The sequence below is a fragment of the Pipra filicauda genome, unplaced genomic scaffold (assembly GCF_003945595.2).
Source record: "Pipra filicauda isolate LSUMZ 115617 unplaced genomic scaffold, ASM394559v2 scaffold226_size1812527_pilon, whole genome shotgun sequence".
NCBI classification, from domain to species: domain Eukaryota; kingdom Metazoa; phylum Chordata; class Aves; order Passeriformes; family Pipridae; genus Pipra; species Pipra filicauda.
The window spans coordinates 1,505,778-1,521,768 of NW_024104339.1; the positions used below are offsets into that span (position 1 = coordinate 1,505,778).

The 15,991-nt window shown below is 45.2% G+C and overlaps 1 protein-coding gene across 1 annotated transcript; it reads left to right on the forward strand.

The window, feature by feature from the left end:
* The first annotated feature begins 3,512 nt into the window (after positions 1-3,512).
* Positions 3,513-14,803, forward strand: LOC113983774 (cytochrome P450 3A9-like). Its single transcript, XM_027713235.2, has 13 exons — positions 3,513-3,592; positions 6,277-6,370; positions 6,927-6,979; positions 8,076-8,175; positions 8,757-8,870; positions 9,142-9,230; positions 10,270-10,418; positions 11,342-11,469; positions 12,138-12,222; positions 12,571-12,731; positions 13,159-13,385; positions 14,167-14,329; positions 14,533-14,803. The coding sequence occupies exons 1-13, from the start codon at positions 3,522-3,524 to the stop codon at positions 14,629-14,631; spliced, it is 1,533 nt and encodes a 510-aa protein (XP_027569036.2). The 5' UTR covers positions 3,513-3,521; the 3' UTR covers positions 14,632-14,803.
* Positions 14,804-15,991: the final 1,188 nt, after the last annotated feature.

Below are 15,991 nucleotides of genomic sequence, written 5' to 3' on the forward strand. Positions count from 1 at the left end.
AAGGAGGTTAGACACAGTCTACAGTGAGGGTCCTGAGATCTTCCACTGGTTTGTTTCATTAATTTGTCATTTTGAAAAAAGAATCTGAGGTACAAGCTTGGTTTTGGTTATACTTCCAGTTTTGTTGCACTAAATGAATGTGGTTCATTCAACCCAAGGTAATATTACTCTTAACTACTCTCCCAGAATATTTGAAATTACCTGTCAACTGGGAAACTAAATCAGTGTCACTTCGTGCCAGTTTGGTTTCTCCAGTGCAGAAATCTACCCTCTCCCATACAGAGATTAGCTGAGCTCTGCATGATTAGCAGCAATTTTTATGATCTGTATCTAGAGAGTTTAAAGTACTCCACAAGGATACAACTCCCCAGCAATATTTATACCCCAAGTAGCACTGCAGTCTCTACTGCAATGGGCCCAGCCCTGAGAATCTAAAGCAAACTCCCCAAAGCATCTCGGGAAAACCTCTTTCATGACCATACTCAGGAGTGAGTAAGAACTAAAGATTCAGACATATCCAGCCTGGCCCTCCTTATTCCTATGCAGTCCTTTTTTATCAGGAACACAAAATGTTACCCACTGTGGCTTTTTTTTGGCCCAATGGCTTTTTCTCTTCTGCACTGCTCATTCCTCTCCACACCTGTGCCCCAGTCATAATTGCTATTCCATAGTGTTTTTCTTACCCTGCATCATTTTGTTTCACAGCTTGTGAAACACGTGTTCTTCCACTTTACTGCCCAGCCCCCAGTTATTATTACACAGAAATCCTTCCTGCTCATCACACCTTGTTCACAACCTGGATTAGCAGCACTCCCTTCATTACACTGCAAATAACAACATGTTGTTATTTTGCTTTCCTGAAAGCCATTAATCCATTAATCTGAGCTTCTTAGGGGCATTAGAAATGGAAAAGCAGCTCAGTTCTCTTCTGAATTTTGCTGCAAACTTTGGCTTTTCAAACTTCTCACCCTCAGCCTGTGACTGTCCTGGAAACACAGTGGCAACAGCCCAAGTGAGGAGGGTCAGTGTTGTGTGTCCACTGTGTACTGCATGTTGTGTGTGACATTGTCACACATGATTGAGATTAGCTGTGCCACCAGCAAGGTGTTACCACAGCTATAATTGCAGCTCTGTCTGGGCCTGGGCCTTCTCACACCCTTGAGCACTGTGCCTTTGCTCCAAAAAAGCTGGGCCAGTGGGCTCACCTAAACTTCAAACTGTCCTGGAGAAGCAGAGGATGGGCCTAAAAGCTCGTGGTGGTAAGGAATAAGATACATCTAAAGGACTTTCATAGGGTGAAGGGATAATCATGCCAGCTCAGCGCAACAGCATCCAGGTGGAAAGAGGCTTTGGCTGGGAAGGGAGAGGTTAGACTGGGTCTTGGCTGTGAGGTTCTCCTCCTTCCCACCGTTCCTGTGACAGGGGGTTCAGCCTTGCCTGAAGACGATGCAAACAGCTGATGTTTCTCCTCTCTCCCAGAGATGGAGGGCAGGAGGAGAAGCCTTCCCTGGCTCCCCTCTGAAGGTGTCCAGGCCACCTCTCAAACAGGACCTCCCGACTGGCTTGTTGCATCCCCGAGCAGTTTAGGGGGCACCAGAGTTGGAGGTTTACAGTTTTAATACAGGGCACACTTGGGCACAAACTAGCCCTGAGCTGGACTTTTATGTGAAAATCAGTAATTTGTTCCTGGGTCATTGACTTTCCTCCAGCATGGATGAATCACATGAGGGTTTTTTTTGTTTATCCATTGGATTTCTCAAGGGGAAATTGTTTGTTTGAAGTCAATAGGCACAGTCCATTTGAGAGATCATCAGGTTACAGTGCAAAACCACAACAAGACTTTGCACCTATCTTTTTCATACAAGTTTTTCCAGTGACTATAATTACCCTTGAAAACGACCCAAAGAGGACAAGGATTGAGGCTTATTTTGACTGAGGATGGAGAGCCCTACAGCAATCCTATTTCCTAAATGAACTGTATTCACTTATTTCCCAACGCAGCGAGCTGGGAACATTTGGTGTCCAAAAAATTCAAATTTCAAGGCTATGTCAAAATGTGCAAAGAGGAACCCTGGAGAAACAATCACTGCTGTGACCAGTTCCTGAATGGGAAAGCACCTATTTAACCACATGCTCTTGCAACATCTCTGAATCAAAAGAGGTAGAACCCAACACAGCTTTGGAAAGCCGTGTCATGAACTTGTCTGTTCATGTCAAACCAAAGGAGACTGTGTTTATTACAGAATAACCTGCAACTGAGCTGCCTCTGAAGGTCAGAGCAAAGGCCAGGCAAAGGTGAAATGAGATACAAGTGCTGCTGAGGTAAGGCAAGATGACAACTCTTGGAATGTCTGATATCACCATGTGGACAGAGATCCACTGATCAGTCACCTCAGCATGAATCACAGCAACATCCTCGGAGACACAAGGCTTTTGACAGGCCACATAGTGTTATAACACCCAGTTATTTGCACCCAGTGCAGACAGTAAACTCCCTTCTGAAGGCAGCAGCTCTGCCTGTCCAGAGGCAATCGCTCGTTTTTGAGTTCTGAATGAATCTAAATGAGGACCTAAAAATGCTGTAGTGCACATCTGTGCAAACCATGGAGCCTCCTGCTCTGACATGATCCCCCCACTAACAAACACCACCCAAATAGCCCAGTATTCTTCACCATCATAATCTCTTAGCACATCCATACCTCTAGGACACTCTTACTTTCCACACCAGGAAAGCCTTTACAAAATCTGTTTTTGCTCTGCTTGTGCCTTTTTTTCCCAGCTGCTGCAGAAGGGTGGGTGCTGGTTTCAATCCACGAGCTGGTGTTTTGGAAACGGGGGTACTTTAACTGCTCGCAGTTGTGGAATGACAGCATTTCTCTTACAAAACTCCTGGCCATGTGCCAGCAAACAAGATGCACTTCTACAGCCTTTACAGGGGGCAAATTCCTGCCTTAGTTAGAAGCTGCTTCTGATCAATGCAGCCAGAAGCAGGCAGTGCTTGCTCCTCACAACAGAAAGAGATATTTTAAACAAAAAATCTTAAATTCTGTCGAAGTTAATTCATCTGCCAGAAGAGATCTTGTCATACAGTGTGTGAATAACCTTTTCACTTCTCTTTCCCTTTTGTAAACCAACTCTGACACCTGCTTCGGGATTTACCTTTTCATTGTAACTTGGTTTTATTTAGTTTGGTGGAGGAGCCCAGGAGCATTAGTCAATAGGAAGTCAGTTATTACTTACAAAAGAGAAACCAGGTGAAACGCTTGGCAATGTATGCCTTAGATAATTTGAACCTCAGACAGTTCAGCCAGGCACTTGTGGCACACATGAATCATGTTTTTCAGATTAGCATACTTTGCTACCTTTGCCTTCCACTCCACCTCCTTCGTGACAGAAGGAGGGCCCCTAAATCATATGACAGAATAGAAAAGATTGCACACTGCCAAACAGTGTGCAATTTCCCACAGACGTGGGACAAACACATCAAGGCAGAACTCAAAGCCAGTCAGAGAAGAACTGAAATGAACCTTCTCCCTGCCTTCTCTACAGAGACATGGGCCCTTTTGCTTCTTTTCGTAGCCCTCCTGGTAGCGTAAGTAAAATATTCTTTACTGATTCTTTGCTCCTGCCTTTTTCCTCTTGCCATTGTTCACTTCCATGCAGCTAATCTGCTGAAGAGCAAACAGTAGGTGTGATTTCCAGTTTGCCAGCATCTAACCAGGCTCTGGGAAGTAGCAGGAAGAGTCTAAAGACTGTACAGATGAGTGATCTTGCTCCAAGGTTTAGAGTATTCTCATGCAGCTATGATCTTGCTGCTGAACATCAAAGGAATAATTGAATAATGATGGTGCCAGGTATTGGTTACCAGCGGGGTGCTGGCTTCAGTCAGGATTATGATCCCTTAGGTTATTTTCCAAAGACATACAGCTGTGCCTCCCTGGCTGAGGCTGCTAGGGAGGAGAGTCAGCAGAAGATGACCCTGCTGCAAAGGTGGAGAGCAGCAGAAAGACACCAGGAAAAGAATTTTCATAGAGTGAGTTCTTACTCCTCCTGACTCCTACAGTACTCAGGTAGGATGCTCCAGTGACGAGCACTTGAATCTGGAGGGAACCTTTCCAGGAATTTGATTTGCCACACTTGCAGGGACAGCACCCCATGTTCATCCTCACAGCCCACCCTTGCTGGGGGAAGAAGTGAAGCCCAGAGCAAGGTCAGACACCTTCTCCTGCCTTTTGAGACAAACTCCCACAGGCAGAAATGTACCCTATGGGAGCTGCGCTAGTGAAAAAATTCTTTCCCTGGCTTTGCTGATGCCATCAGCACTGCTGGCTGAACCCCCTGTGCTGGGACACAGCATCCCTGCTGGCAGCCCCTGCCAACAAGGCTGAGCTGACAAACTGGGTAGTATTGACAAGCCCTGAGGCAGAGACAGCGTGTTGCTAACCATAAACCTTAACGATTAATGTGGTGCACACGAGCACAGCCCATTTGTCTGCCCTGGCAATGCTCCAGCCACAGCAGCTCTATAAGTTTTAGCCATATTTTTCAATCCATTTCCTGGGATTTGGATCACTCAAAAGCCTGTTTGGGGCAGACTCTTAAAAAAAAACCCCAATACCAAACCAAGCAAGCCAAAAAAGCCATCCTTGTTATTGACCCAACCTCTCCAATTTCAGTAACTTTTTGGTCATCTAAGATTGCTGGTTACCAGACTTCCACCTCCAGCAGACCCTTGTAATTCTGTTGTGGCAAAAGGGACTAAACCCAGATCTTTATGCTCTGATATCTGAGCTAAATTAGAAATTTCACTGCCTTGGCACAGGGAGGTTGTTTAGATGCTTCTTATCCATCTGAGGCAACACCGTTCCAGTTCACACATGAGAGAATCTCAGGCATTTCTAGTTCACATACATGGTAGGAAGAAGTAATGATTATTCCCTGGCTTCACAGTGAATGGTCCTTCTCAGCCTGCAGAAAACCCTGACACATTTTAGTTGTAAGAGTGTTAGACTTTTTTTCCTATATTTTAGACTATATTTTCCTGGCTGTGTTTCAAGTGGATTAAGCCTAGCTTATGCTCCTCTAGTATTTCTGGGTTTTGTAACCAGCCCAGCCTGACATTTCCTGGTCCTCCCTCAGCCCTGGCTAGCTATAAACATTAAAGACAAGAATTCACAAACATTTGATACCTACTACTGAATTAACCTTTGACAGAAAAGATTAAACATTGACAAACTGAGCTCTGTGAAATCTTTCTGCACCTGAAAACACCCAGTTCCCTGTTTTTCACCTGTCCTGTTTGGGCCATAAGATGGGATCTGCTTTTGTGCTCTGGCAGAACCTGTGCTGGGTCTGGGATCTCACTTGGGGTCCCCCAAATTTAGAGAAGTATTACTAATTGCAAGGAGAAACCCTTCACTAAATCTCAGCCTGGACTCTGGTTTTCCAGATAAGCATCCTCAAGCTCCTGGCTGAGCAGCTGCTGCCTTGTGGCCCAAAGAGGATCTCTGAGAACATCCCCTGCCAAACCTTTGCCGTTTTACATCCCTTCTGCCATGACCTGCTCACTTGGGAAACTGCAGCTACTAACTAAAACCAAATATTTGAGGTGCTCTTTTAACACAGCCAAACACGAGCTTCAAAGGGCTGCAGCCCAGACCCTTGTTGAGAAACAGAAAGCCCTGAGGTAGAAGTAATAACTTTAGAGCTGCCAAAAAGGGTGCTTCAGAGGAAAAAAAAAATCTGCAAAGCTGTCAATAAAATCTAAAGAGAAAACCATCGAGACAAGACTTCCACTGAGCTACAGCCAGACTAAGGGAGGGAGAACAATAAATAAAATTAAAGTACAGTTTGACAAAAGCCCTGTTTGGGACATCACTTCTGGCACTGCTTTGATTTCTCTTCAGTAAAAACATGTAAGCCTGGTTGGTGTTCCTTCTCCCAGCTCCCTTTTCTGCCTTTCCTTTGGTTGGCAATGAGCTCCTCTTTGGGCTTTTGCTAAGGGCTTCAAGGTACCATTTCCTCTGGAGCACCTATGGAGACAGTTGCTTTTACATCAAAGGGACCCTCTGAAGCTCTATGTGGCAGCAGTGAGCCTTACCATGTTTATTAAGTAGTTTTTACAGGGCAATTTTCATTTGGGCCAATTTTTTTCTGACTCCTGCATCAACCTGCTCTACTTCCTCTCCAAAGGGGTGTTGCTGCAGTCTCCAGGTTTAGGAAAGCTCACAGCCCCAATTCCAGTGATGTAACACTCCTGTCTTTTCTGTCCCACAGATATGGGACCTGGCCTTTTGGTGTGTTCAAGAAGTTGGGTATTCCCGGGCCACGACCTCTGCCTTTCTTTGGGACCTGCCTGGAATATCGCAAAGTGAGTGACTGAAGCCTTCCTGGCTCCAGAAATATCTGCCTTTGCTCTGTACAGCTGTAGCTGAACAGATACACGGGGATGATAAGTTATCTCCAAATGCCAAGCTCCACTGCAGCACGTGGGTTGTGCACAGGCCAGTGTGGGATAAGGCTCAGCAGCACAGACCACAGGGCAGCCCCAGAGGAGCCCTCCAGGGTGGCTGATTTACAGCCACGCTTTGCCAGTGCCCTGGCAAACTGCTCATTCACAAGCACGGGGCACATTTATGCTGTCCATGATGTTTTTGGGAGGAGAACTCAGAAGGTACCTCTGAACACCAGTTTAAAGCTATTCCTCCCAACCCACCATCTCCAATATCATCCTCTCCGCTGCATCTGCTCTGAGATAATTCAGCACCATCTCAGCCAGAGTTCAAATGTTTGGACAATTTTCTCAGGCACATGGTGGGATTTTTGAGGCTGCCCTGTGCAGTGCCAGGCTTTGATGATTCTTGTGGGTCCCTTCCAACTCATGATATTCTATGATTCTATGATAATTTTTAAATTGCTTTCCACAGGGTTTCTTGGAGTTTGACAGTGACTGTTTCAAGAAATACGGGAAAGTCTGGGGGTGAGTATGAACCACTGATCTCTACTTAAAGTACGAAGGGGAGAACAAATTCATTAGAAGAGCTCTCTTTTCTCTACCTGCAGCCCTGACAGTCCCAGCAGGGTGAGCACAGCAATGACAGGTGCTGGTGGTGGCTGTCATTGAAGGCTGACAGTGCAGGGCTTTGTCACTGTCACACCACACAGAAACTGCTTTGACCGATACCATGAATTTTAGTTTGAGTCTGGTAACAAAAGGCCCTTCCCTGCTCCTAACAAAATCAGCAGCAGAACTATTTACTTAAGCAGGAATCTGGAACTGGGAGGTTGGGTTCCTCTGGTTTACCAACAGCAGAGGAATGTGAGTTACTCCCAAGACTGAGTGAAGAAGCTGATCCAAAGACTTCCTTGTGCTGCTGATCCTCACCTGCTGCAGCAGGACCTACTGCAGTTATGGCTGTTCTGCTCTAGACATCTCTAACAGCTTTTATCACTGCTGTTATAACTTGGGCTACAAACTTGCATATCCTCTATGATGCATCCATTTGTCCCTATAGCAGCTTTAAAAAAATGGAGTTTGGAAAAATATATCTTTACGTAAGCGGGGAAAGCGCATAAATCTACTTAATCTACATCTGTTTCAGGAAAGCATTCTGAACTGGCAGCTTAAAAGACAAAAACAAGGATTGAGTTTCCTCTCCAAGGATGTTTCAGTGCTGTCAGCCCAAGTCTCCAGACACCCAACTCAAGAGCCTGAAAGGGGTCGAACAAGTTTCCTTCTAATACTGTAATGTGTTTAAGTGCCTGGAAAAACACAGAGAGTCAGGGGAGAAAGTGAAGACACTTGCTTCATTTAGTATCTGGTCCTTTGAGCTACTGAGCCCTGCTCATTTCCCAGTGAATTTGGAAGGTGTTTAGCCCCCTTTATCGTTTACAAAACCAGATGGGAGAAAGTCTGGGAGTTCTTTTCCATCTCTACTTCCTACATTTATGTACTTAAACAGCAAAGGTGGTGATGGAGGAGCATTTGTTTAACAAGTTGTTTTACAGCCATCAGCCAAACCTTGCACCTCAACTATCTGGGGTTATTTATTTGCCTTCTCTTCTCCCCCCACCAGGATTTACGATGGCAGGCAACCTGTGCTGGCTGTCACAGACCCCCAGATCATTAAATCTGTGCTGGTGAAAGACTGTTACTCCACCTTTACCAACCGGAGGGTAAGAGCAGAGCATCGTGAGGTACCACAGAGTCCAGAAAACAACGTGCAGGAGGGGGCAGGATGCCAAGAAGCATCCTTTTGGATGCTATAGGGATTGCTATACATGGCCACTGTATGTCACTGTTCCCCTGCCTTACAGCCTGGGACTGCACACCCGGGCTGGCAGAGGAAGCTGAGAATCAGACAAATTCTGTTCTCACTCACACACACACACATATGGATGAATCTGAGTCTGTGTGAGCATGCAGGAATCTGTAAGGCCCAGCTAGCACACATGCCACCAGCTAGGAAGCAGTGGGATGCAGGGTTGTGACACAGGTGTGGGTACAGACAGACGTGCAGGTGTTGAGCTTGTGGGGCTACTTTTTCTTGGGCTGGAAATGGCATCTCACAGCTGATTTACTGGAGGAAAGAGGAATATTTGAGCATATATGCCTTGAGAGAGGCTGTTTGTCAGGCCATAGCCTGTTGCCAGCAGTATGAAATAGCCTGGGCAGGGGCTTACATGCCACATTCCCATCCTTGCAAGGAAGCTGCTCTCTTTTCTGAGATTAACACCTTGTCTTTTTCCCTGTCTAGCGTGTGGATCTAGCAGGGGTGCTGATCAATGCTATCTCATTAGCTGAAGATGAACAGTGGAAAAGGCTCCGTACTGTGCTCTCTCCAACATTCACCAGTGGGAAACTAAAGGAGGTAAAACACAGAGGAGCAGGTACAGACTAAATCAGAAAGTCAGTAGGCAGCGTTTGCAGGCTGAGATTGTCACAGGGGTCTGATTTCTTTAGTCAGAGCCTGGCAACTGTTTAATTTATGCCTAATTTAAAACAGAAAAGTCTTAAAATAAAACCTTAGCAGAGAGAGCTTATTTGTAAATATTCATCAAACTCCCTGTAGTCTTCATGAGCCTGTCTAAAAGGAGTAAAATGTACTATACTGAAGTGACCAAAGCTGGTTTTTGTTACAGATGTTCCCTATAATAAAGCACTATGGGGAAGTTTTGGTGAAAAACGTTGAGAAGCAATTGGAAAAGGACAACTCACTGTCTGTGAAGGAGTAAGTAGCTGCCAGGAGCAGCAGGCAGAGCAAACCTTGTTAGCAAGTGCTGTGTTTCATTCATTACCAGCAAGGCAGATCCCTCCCTCGGTCAGCCACAGCTCTGAAATGAGGGATGGGGCCTGCTGGAAGCCCAGCTGGAAATTTGAAAGGCAAAATTTAAGCTAGGATCTTAGTAAACCTTCCTAGAGGTGGAGGTCCTGAGAGAATTCTTCCAAAGGGAATTAGATGGGGAGAAAAATGCTCCAGCACAGCTTTGTGAATCCACAGATCCAAAACGCTCCAAACCTGCCAGGAAAACCCAGTTTTTCCTGCATATACTCAGGATATCTGTACACCACCTTCTTATATCACAGAACACTGGGGCTGCTGACCCCTCTGCCCAACACACAGCACTGTCCATCATGTGCCCAATGCTGGGTGGAGTGAGGCTGCACAGTAGCCCCAAGTCTGTTATCCTCATGTGCACCCTCTGTATGGGCTCTGGAACAAAACCTCTGTATTTCATCCCCAATTTCAAAGCACAAATGCAGAGGGGCAGCTGCACACCAGTAGCCACACACCAGCAAAGCTCTCCCCTAAAAAAAAAAAAACCATAAAAGAGAGGGGTTGGACAGTTTGTAACATTATAGGGCTGTGCTGGGTTAAACAAGACCCTTTTCAGGGCATATTTGACGCAAGGTGTGTTGCCACCCCTCCCCAAGAAGCCAACATGCTCGAGAGCCACATGCTGTCCTTCCACTAACCTATTCCCACAGCTCCATGCTGTTTTAAAATCCTTGGAAAAGCTGTCTGACTTCAAAACCTGTGCAGGCTTGAAACCAAAGCTCTCTCAAAATCTATCCCTTTCACTGTGTTTTTCAGTTACCACTGAATTTTCTTTTCAATTTTTCTTTTCTTACCATCCAATTTTCCTTTCAAAACCAGGGCAGGAGGTCTTATGAGAATTTATGTTTGAATGTCACATAGGCATTAGGAAAAAATACACTCACTTAGTCCAAATATTTAACCACAGTCCATCTTTTCCACCTTTCCTCAGCATCTTTGGAAGCTACAGCATGGATGTCGTCACCAGCACTTCCTTTGGTGTGAACATTGACTCCATGAACAACCCCAAAGATCCCTTTGTTGGAGCGATGAAGAAACTGGTCAAGTTTGACTTTTTTGACCCACTCTTCATCTTGTCATGTAAGTGACTCCAACTTATGCTTGGATAACTTCCCTTGCTAGGATGCAAGGCCACCTTGCCTTTGTCTCATCATTTCCTCATTATTAGCTTCATGCTAAAACTCTGGGAAGCAGACGGGTGGAAGCTTCCTCCACCTTTGGTATCCACAGTGCAAGGAACATAGGAACATCCCAGCAATATCTAAATAAGTGTTGGGAAATAAGTGTTGAAAAGCAAGTGAGGCTTGAGGAGAGTGGTGCTGTCTGAAATGCACTTTCTGGAAGAGAGTGCTGAGTGGGGACTGTAATTAGATGCAATTTCCTTCAGTGCAATACATTAGCAGCAATGGACCTTAAAATCAAGGTTAGATATCTTGCCAAAACTCAGGGAAAGTTGTGATCTGTGCACAGAGGAGACTCTGGTGCTGTAGATTTTAGGAATATGTACAAAAGCTCAAGATCAAGACTCTGTGATGAAGGAAATGCTCTGAGGGGGACTTGAAAATGTTTGTGTGAGCACAGCAGGGCAGTGAACAGCTCAGCCTGAAAAAGGAATTCAGAATTTTCAATATTTCTCTTCTGAGCCACATTCCTGCTGTAGTCCTGTACAATGTACAGAAGTAACCTGTCCTTAAGAAAACAGTGCCTTAGAAATAGGAGGTGGAATATGCTTTGGTCATCTCTTAAAGGAATGATTATACCCAGCTTGGGTATAATTGGCTGTGCCCATTCGACAAGTCTGGGAGAGGGTTGCATCTAAAACTACCCCAAGGGAATGAGAAAGAGGAAAAAAAGGCACAGTCCAGGCTTTTCTCAGCTAAAGAAATTAAAAAAGGAAAGAATTTCTCAGAAGCATCATTACTTCTTCAGTGACATCCACAGCTATCTGATGTGAGGTGGAGTTTGTTTACAGTGTGCAATTGAATTCTTCATTTGTTTTTCAGTTGTATTCCCATTTGTTACTCCTCTCTTGGCCAAGATGAATGTAAGCTTCTTCCCTGCTGATAGTGTAGATTTTTTCATGAGATCCATTGACAAAATTAAGAAGGACCGTGAAAAGGAGCCTCACAAGGTAAGGGAGTGTGAATTTGATAGCAATTGTGACAAAGTACACTGGAGTGAAATATAATTACAGTGATGATATTAAAGGTGAAGCCAAAGTACAATGACTTAACAAAACCCTGAATCCACTCAACTGTAAACACTTGATTTTAATACTGTCAGAAAAGCCCCACCTGACTAGTCCTGGCAGAGAGTCAGGTGGACTTTGTACATCTGTGACCTGAAGCTAAATCCAGACAAAGGCTCAGCAGAACTGGACTAAGCTTTGGTCTGCAGAACTTGTAATGAATCAGAGTAAGAGACTCCCTCAAGAAGATTAGAGAGAGGATGAGGGAGCACAGAAGAATCAGCACATAAGCAGCAAAACCACCTTTAGGGTTGCAACTTCTCCTCCAGCTTTTAAAAAACTGCAGCTGCTTCCTGGCAAAATTTTCCATTTTAGAGTTTGGGTCCCTTTCCCAAAATTCATTCAAGACACTGCTCTCCCAGCCAATGGCTTAACAGAAAGGACAGACAGGTGTCCGAACTAAAAAACAAGTGTTATGTTTTTCAATAAGGAAGTCATATGCATTTGGGGAACACTTGCAGCTCAAAAATTGTGCTCAGGTTATGAAATTTGCTTATCTGAACCTTCCAAGGAACCTGTCACCAAAAACACTCTCCTGCTTTCCCTCTCAGGGCAGGGTAGATTTTCTGCAGCTGATGATCGAATCCCAGAACTCACCCAGCCACGAGAACAAGGAAACAAATCACTCATATAAAGGTAACAACACCCAAATACTCATCACGGGAACAGGGGCTCTGGGAGTGAGGAGAATATGGGGAGCTGTTCGGGTCACCACCATCTCCACTGACCAGCAAGGGACAGAAGTGTCTGTCCCTTGCTGCCAGCACCAGGGCTAAGATCCTTCAGCATCAGTCACTGATACTCAGGAAATCATCTGGTTCCTCTATCAACTGATTTTTTCCAGTCAGACAGAGTACTACAAATGCATTAGCAGAAAACAACTGCAACAAACCTGCCTCAACCCCACCTGCTGCTACCTGGTCTTTGCTGAGACCATCACCCAACGCCAGTTTTGCTCATGTCCTGTGTCCTCTCTCCTCACAGCCCTGACTGACGTGGAGGTCCTGTCACAGGCATTCATCTTCATATTTGCTGGGTACGAGCCCACCAGCAACACCCTTTGTTACCTGGCCTATGAACTGGCCATGCACCCCGACGTGCAGCAAAAGGTGCTGGAGGAGATCGACAAAGTTTTGCCCAACAAGGTGAGGAGATGCTGAGTGATGCTGAGCACCCTCTGCCCCTGCTGCCTTCCTGGTTCAGTCAGGACAATGAGAGATCTTTCTCTCTTAAACACCCTCCCTATGGCTTTCCCAAGAGCTCCAAGAGACACCCACTGAGACAACTCAGCCCTGTAGCGATTTTCTTTTGGCAGCTGAAACCTTCCTGCCACCCCACTGCACAAACACATTTGCCATCTCCCACACCCACGAACAAGTGGATGTGGATTTCCAGGCATTTCCATAACTCAGGGAGACAAAAAATTAAACCAACTACTCAACTTCCATCTGGCCTTTTTTCCTCTATCTTGTTTTGTCAACAGTTGGGGCAGTGGGGGCTGGGGACACTCTGGTCTCTATGGTCATTTTAGGACAATCCAATTCTCATGCCAACATACCTGTCATCCTACAGGCTCCTCTCACATACGATGCAATAATGAAGCTGGAATATCTTGACATGACAGTGAGTGAAACCCTTCGGATGTATCCCCTTGGAGGACGTCTTGAGAGAACCTGCAAGAAAGACGTAGAAATAAATGGAGTGATCATTCCCAAAGGAACTGTTGTGACCATCCCACCCTACGTCCTGCACCGCAACCCCGAGTACTGGCCAAACCCAGAAGAGTTCAGACCAGAAAGGTACAAAAAGCATAACAGCAGGGAAGAAATATCTTGCTGTTTTTTCCTCACTTAGTAATTAAGTATTAATCTCTGATTAGCTTCCTAATGATGTTCTTCCTATCTTTTTACAAACAATATGGGTGAGAAATTGCAGGCTCATGGGAATGTCATTTTAAGAAGAAAATGAGCTTTGCACTTGAAGCAGGGTTTCAAACAACAATCTTATTGAGAGAATAACATTGATCACAGGATCTTGTACGCAGTTTTTAGGCTTGCTGAGAGGGGGTAGATGGTAAGTTTTTGTAACTGCTGGCCATCCTCTGTATAATCCTCATTGCTGAACCTGTTCCTTTCACACAGGCTTCTACTAAATTTGCCAGAGTTGATCTTCCCAGAATTGTCTTCCCTCCTTGTTTTCAAGGAAGTGATAACCTTTCCTAGCAATACTGAAGCCATAGGCTACTCCTAAACAAAACAACTTGTGGATTCTCTCTCACTAAATACAACAGATGGAAATATCATTTTGGGACAGCATGTTGCCTAGGTTTTCACCTTGCTTCCAACTTCTAACAATCTAGATGGACAGATTTAAAACCAAATCCTCAAGTGGGATCCCACCCTGCCCTGGACAAGGGCTCTGACACAGCACTCAATTGCTGGGGTACCCTGAGACACTTTAGGAAAAAAACCCAAAGAAATCTCTACAAGGCACCAGCAGGAGATGTCTGGATAAATAACATATGTACGTTTTGGTTTTTTGCTGCCTTCATTTCTTTTCCCCAACCATGTAATTGTCCAGGTTCAGTAAGGAAAACAAGGAGTCCATGGACCCCTATACCTACCTGCCCTTCGGGGCTGGTCCCAGGAACTGCATCGGGATGCGGTTTGCTCTCCTGACTCTCAAAGTTGCCATCACCTCCCTGTTGCAACATTTCACCTTCCAGACCTGCAAAGAAACTCAGGTGAGGAGCCCATCATGGTTTGATGCTCTCATGTGAAGAGGTGGGTGCCGAGTTTCTCAGCACGGGTGCCAAAACCAGACGCTTTGCACTTCCAGGCACTACAGACCCAGTTGGTGCATAAACCGTGGCCAAGTTTCTTTTCTTTAATCTCTACTTATTTAACTTGTCTATCTCCAAGTGTGTTTCTCCTCTTATTGTTGCAGATCCCAATGAAGCTGAGTTCAAAGGGGCTCTTAATACCAGAGAAGCCGATTATTCTGAAGTTGGTTCCCCGGACCAACACTGCGCCTGCAGGGAAGTAAAACCCAGCTGTGCCTGCCACAGTCCCCCAGCATCCAGTGAGTGCTGTGCTAACAGAGGGATCACACATCACAGGAAATGTCTCTACACATTCAGACACAGAAGAGCAGCTCTAGTTAATTCTGGAAGCAATTACTACATATTTACTAATAAACATAGCTGTCAGAAACGTAACATGGATCGCTGGGCAGTGACAATACACAACCCCCTTAATTTTGATTGCAGAAAACAAGAAATAAATCCAAATGAGGAGCTGATCATCCATTTCTAAGGGGACTTCTCCATCTGGAGAGAAGGAATTACTGTCGCATTCCAAGAAAAACAAGGTGTGATGGAAATTCAAGCTGCCAGACCCTGCCGGGCAGGGACGGGCGCCGTCCTTCGGGGTGTATCGATGCTTGAAATTTCATGTGTTATAATTGAGACGACTGGTGTGAGACTACATCCTAGTTACCAAACCCCTCTTGTGCCATGTGTTAATTAAACTAAAGTGTGTACAAATACTGTCATTAAAAATGTTTGAGAGCTGCTCTGTGTTGTGTATAGCGGCTGATCACTTCCTATTTAAAAACCGCATTCAGCCTCAACCCTTGAAATTATCCATGTACATTGCTTTCCACTTAATTTAATGAATCAGATCCTTCATTTAACGCGATCAAACCCTCCCATTTGTATGGTATTTTGCAAACACTTTAACTCCCACCTCTTAGTTTGATTAAGAGGTTGCCTTCAGTTTAGCACCGGCCAACCCTTTTCCATGCTGGAGTGACAGAGGATGGATTACAGAGAGCAGCAGCTCACAGGAGGTGGGGACAGCACTGCAGAAGGGCCATTGCTCTTGGAGAAACAGTCTGGACACAGCCTGTAGCTGAGCCTTTCCTCCCAGAGCCATAGATGGTTTTAGACAGTGCTCATAGTGGGGTTTTAGGCTGTTGTGATCTGCCCCACCCTTGAACTGTTTCAGAGCACTCTGTGGCTTGGGTCCTATGGGCTGGTCCTGCTGTCAGCAGGATGCTCTGACCAAAGGGTTTATGCCATCCCTGACCATATAAACAGGGAGTATCAAAAAGCAACTGAGAGTTTCTCCCAGATTTGAATTTCACACACCAGTTCACCCCAGTACATTGTGCTGGTCCTGACACCTACTGCAAACCAAATGAAGTCATCCCTTAACTTTCTCCTGGCATCCTTCAGTCCAAGGTATTATTTACTGCATCATGCTCTATAATTTTCTCCTGTGGCCACATGCTTTTCTCTTCAGTCTGTCAGACAAAACTGCAACATGACTCAAATGCTACAATGCCATATAGTACAAATTTATTCAGGAATTCAGGTCCACTCTTTAACAATGGCAATTAAGAG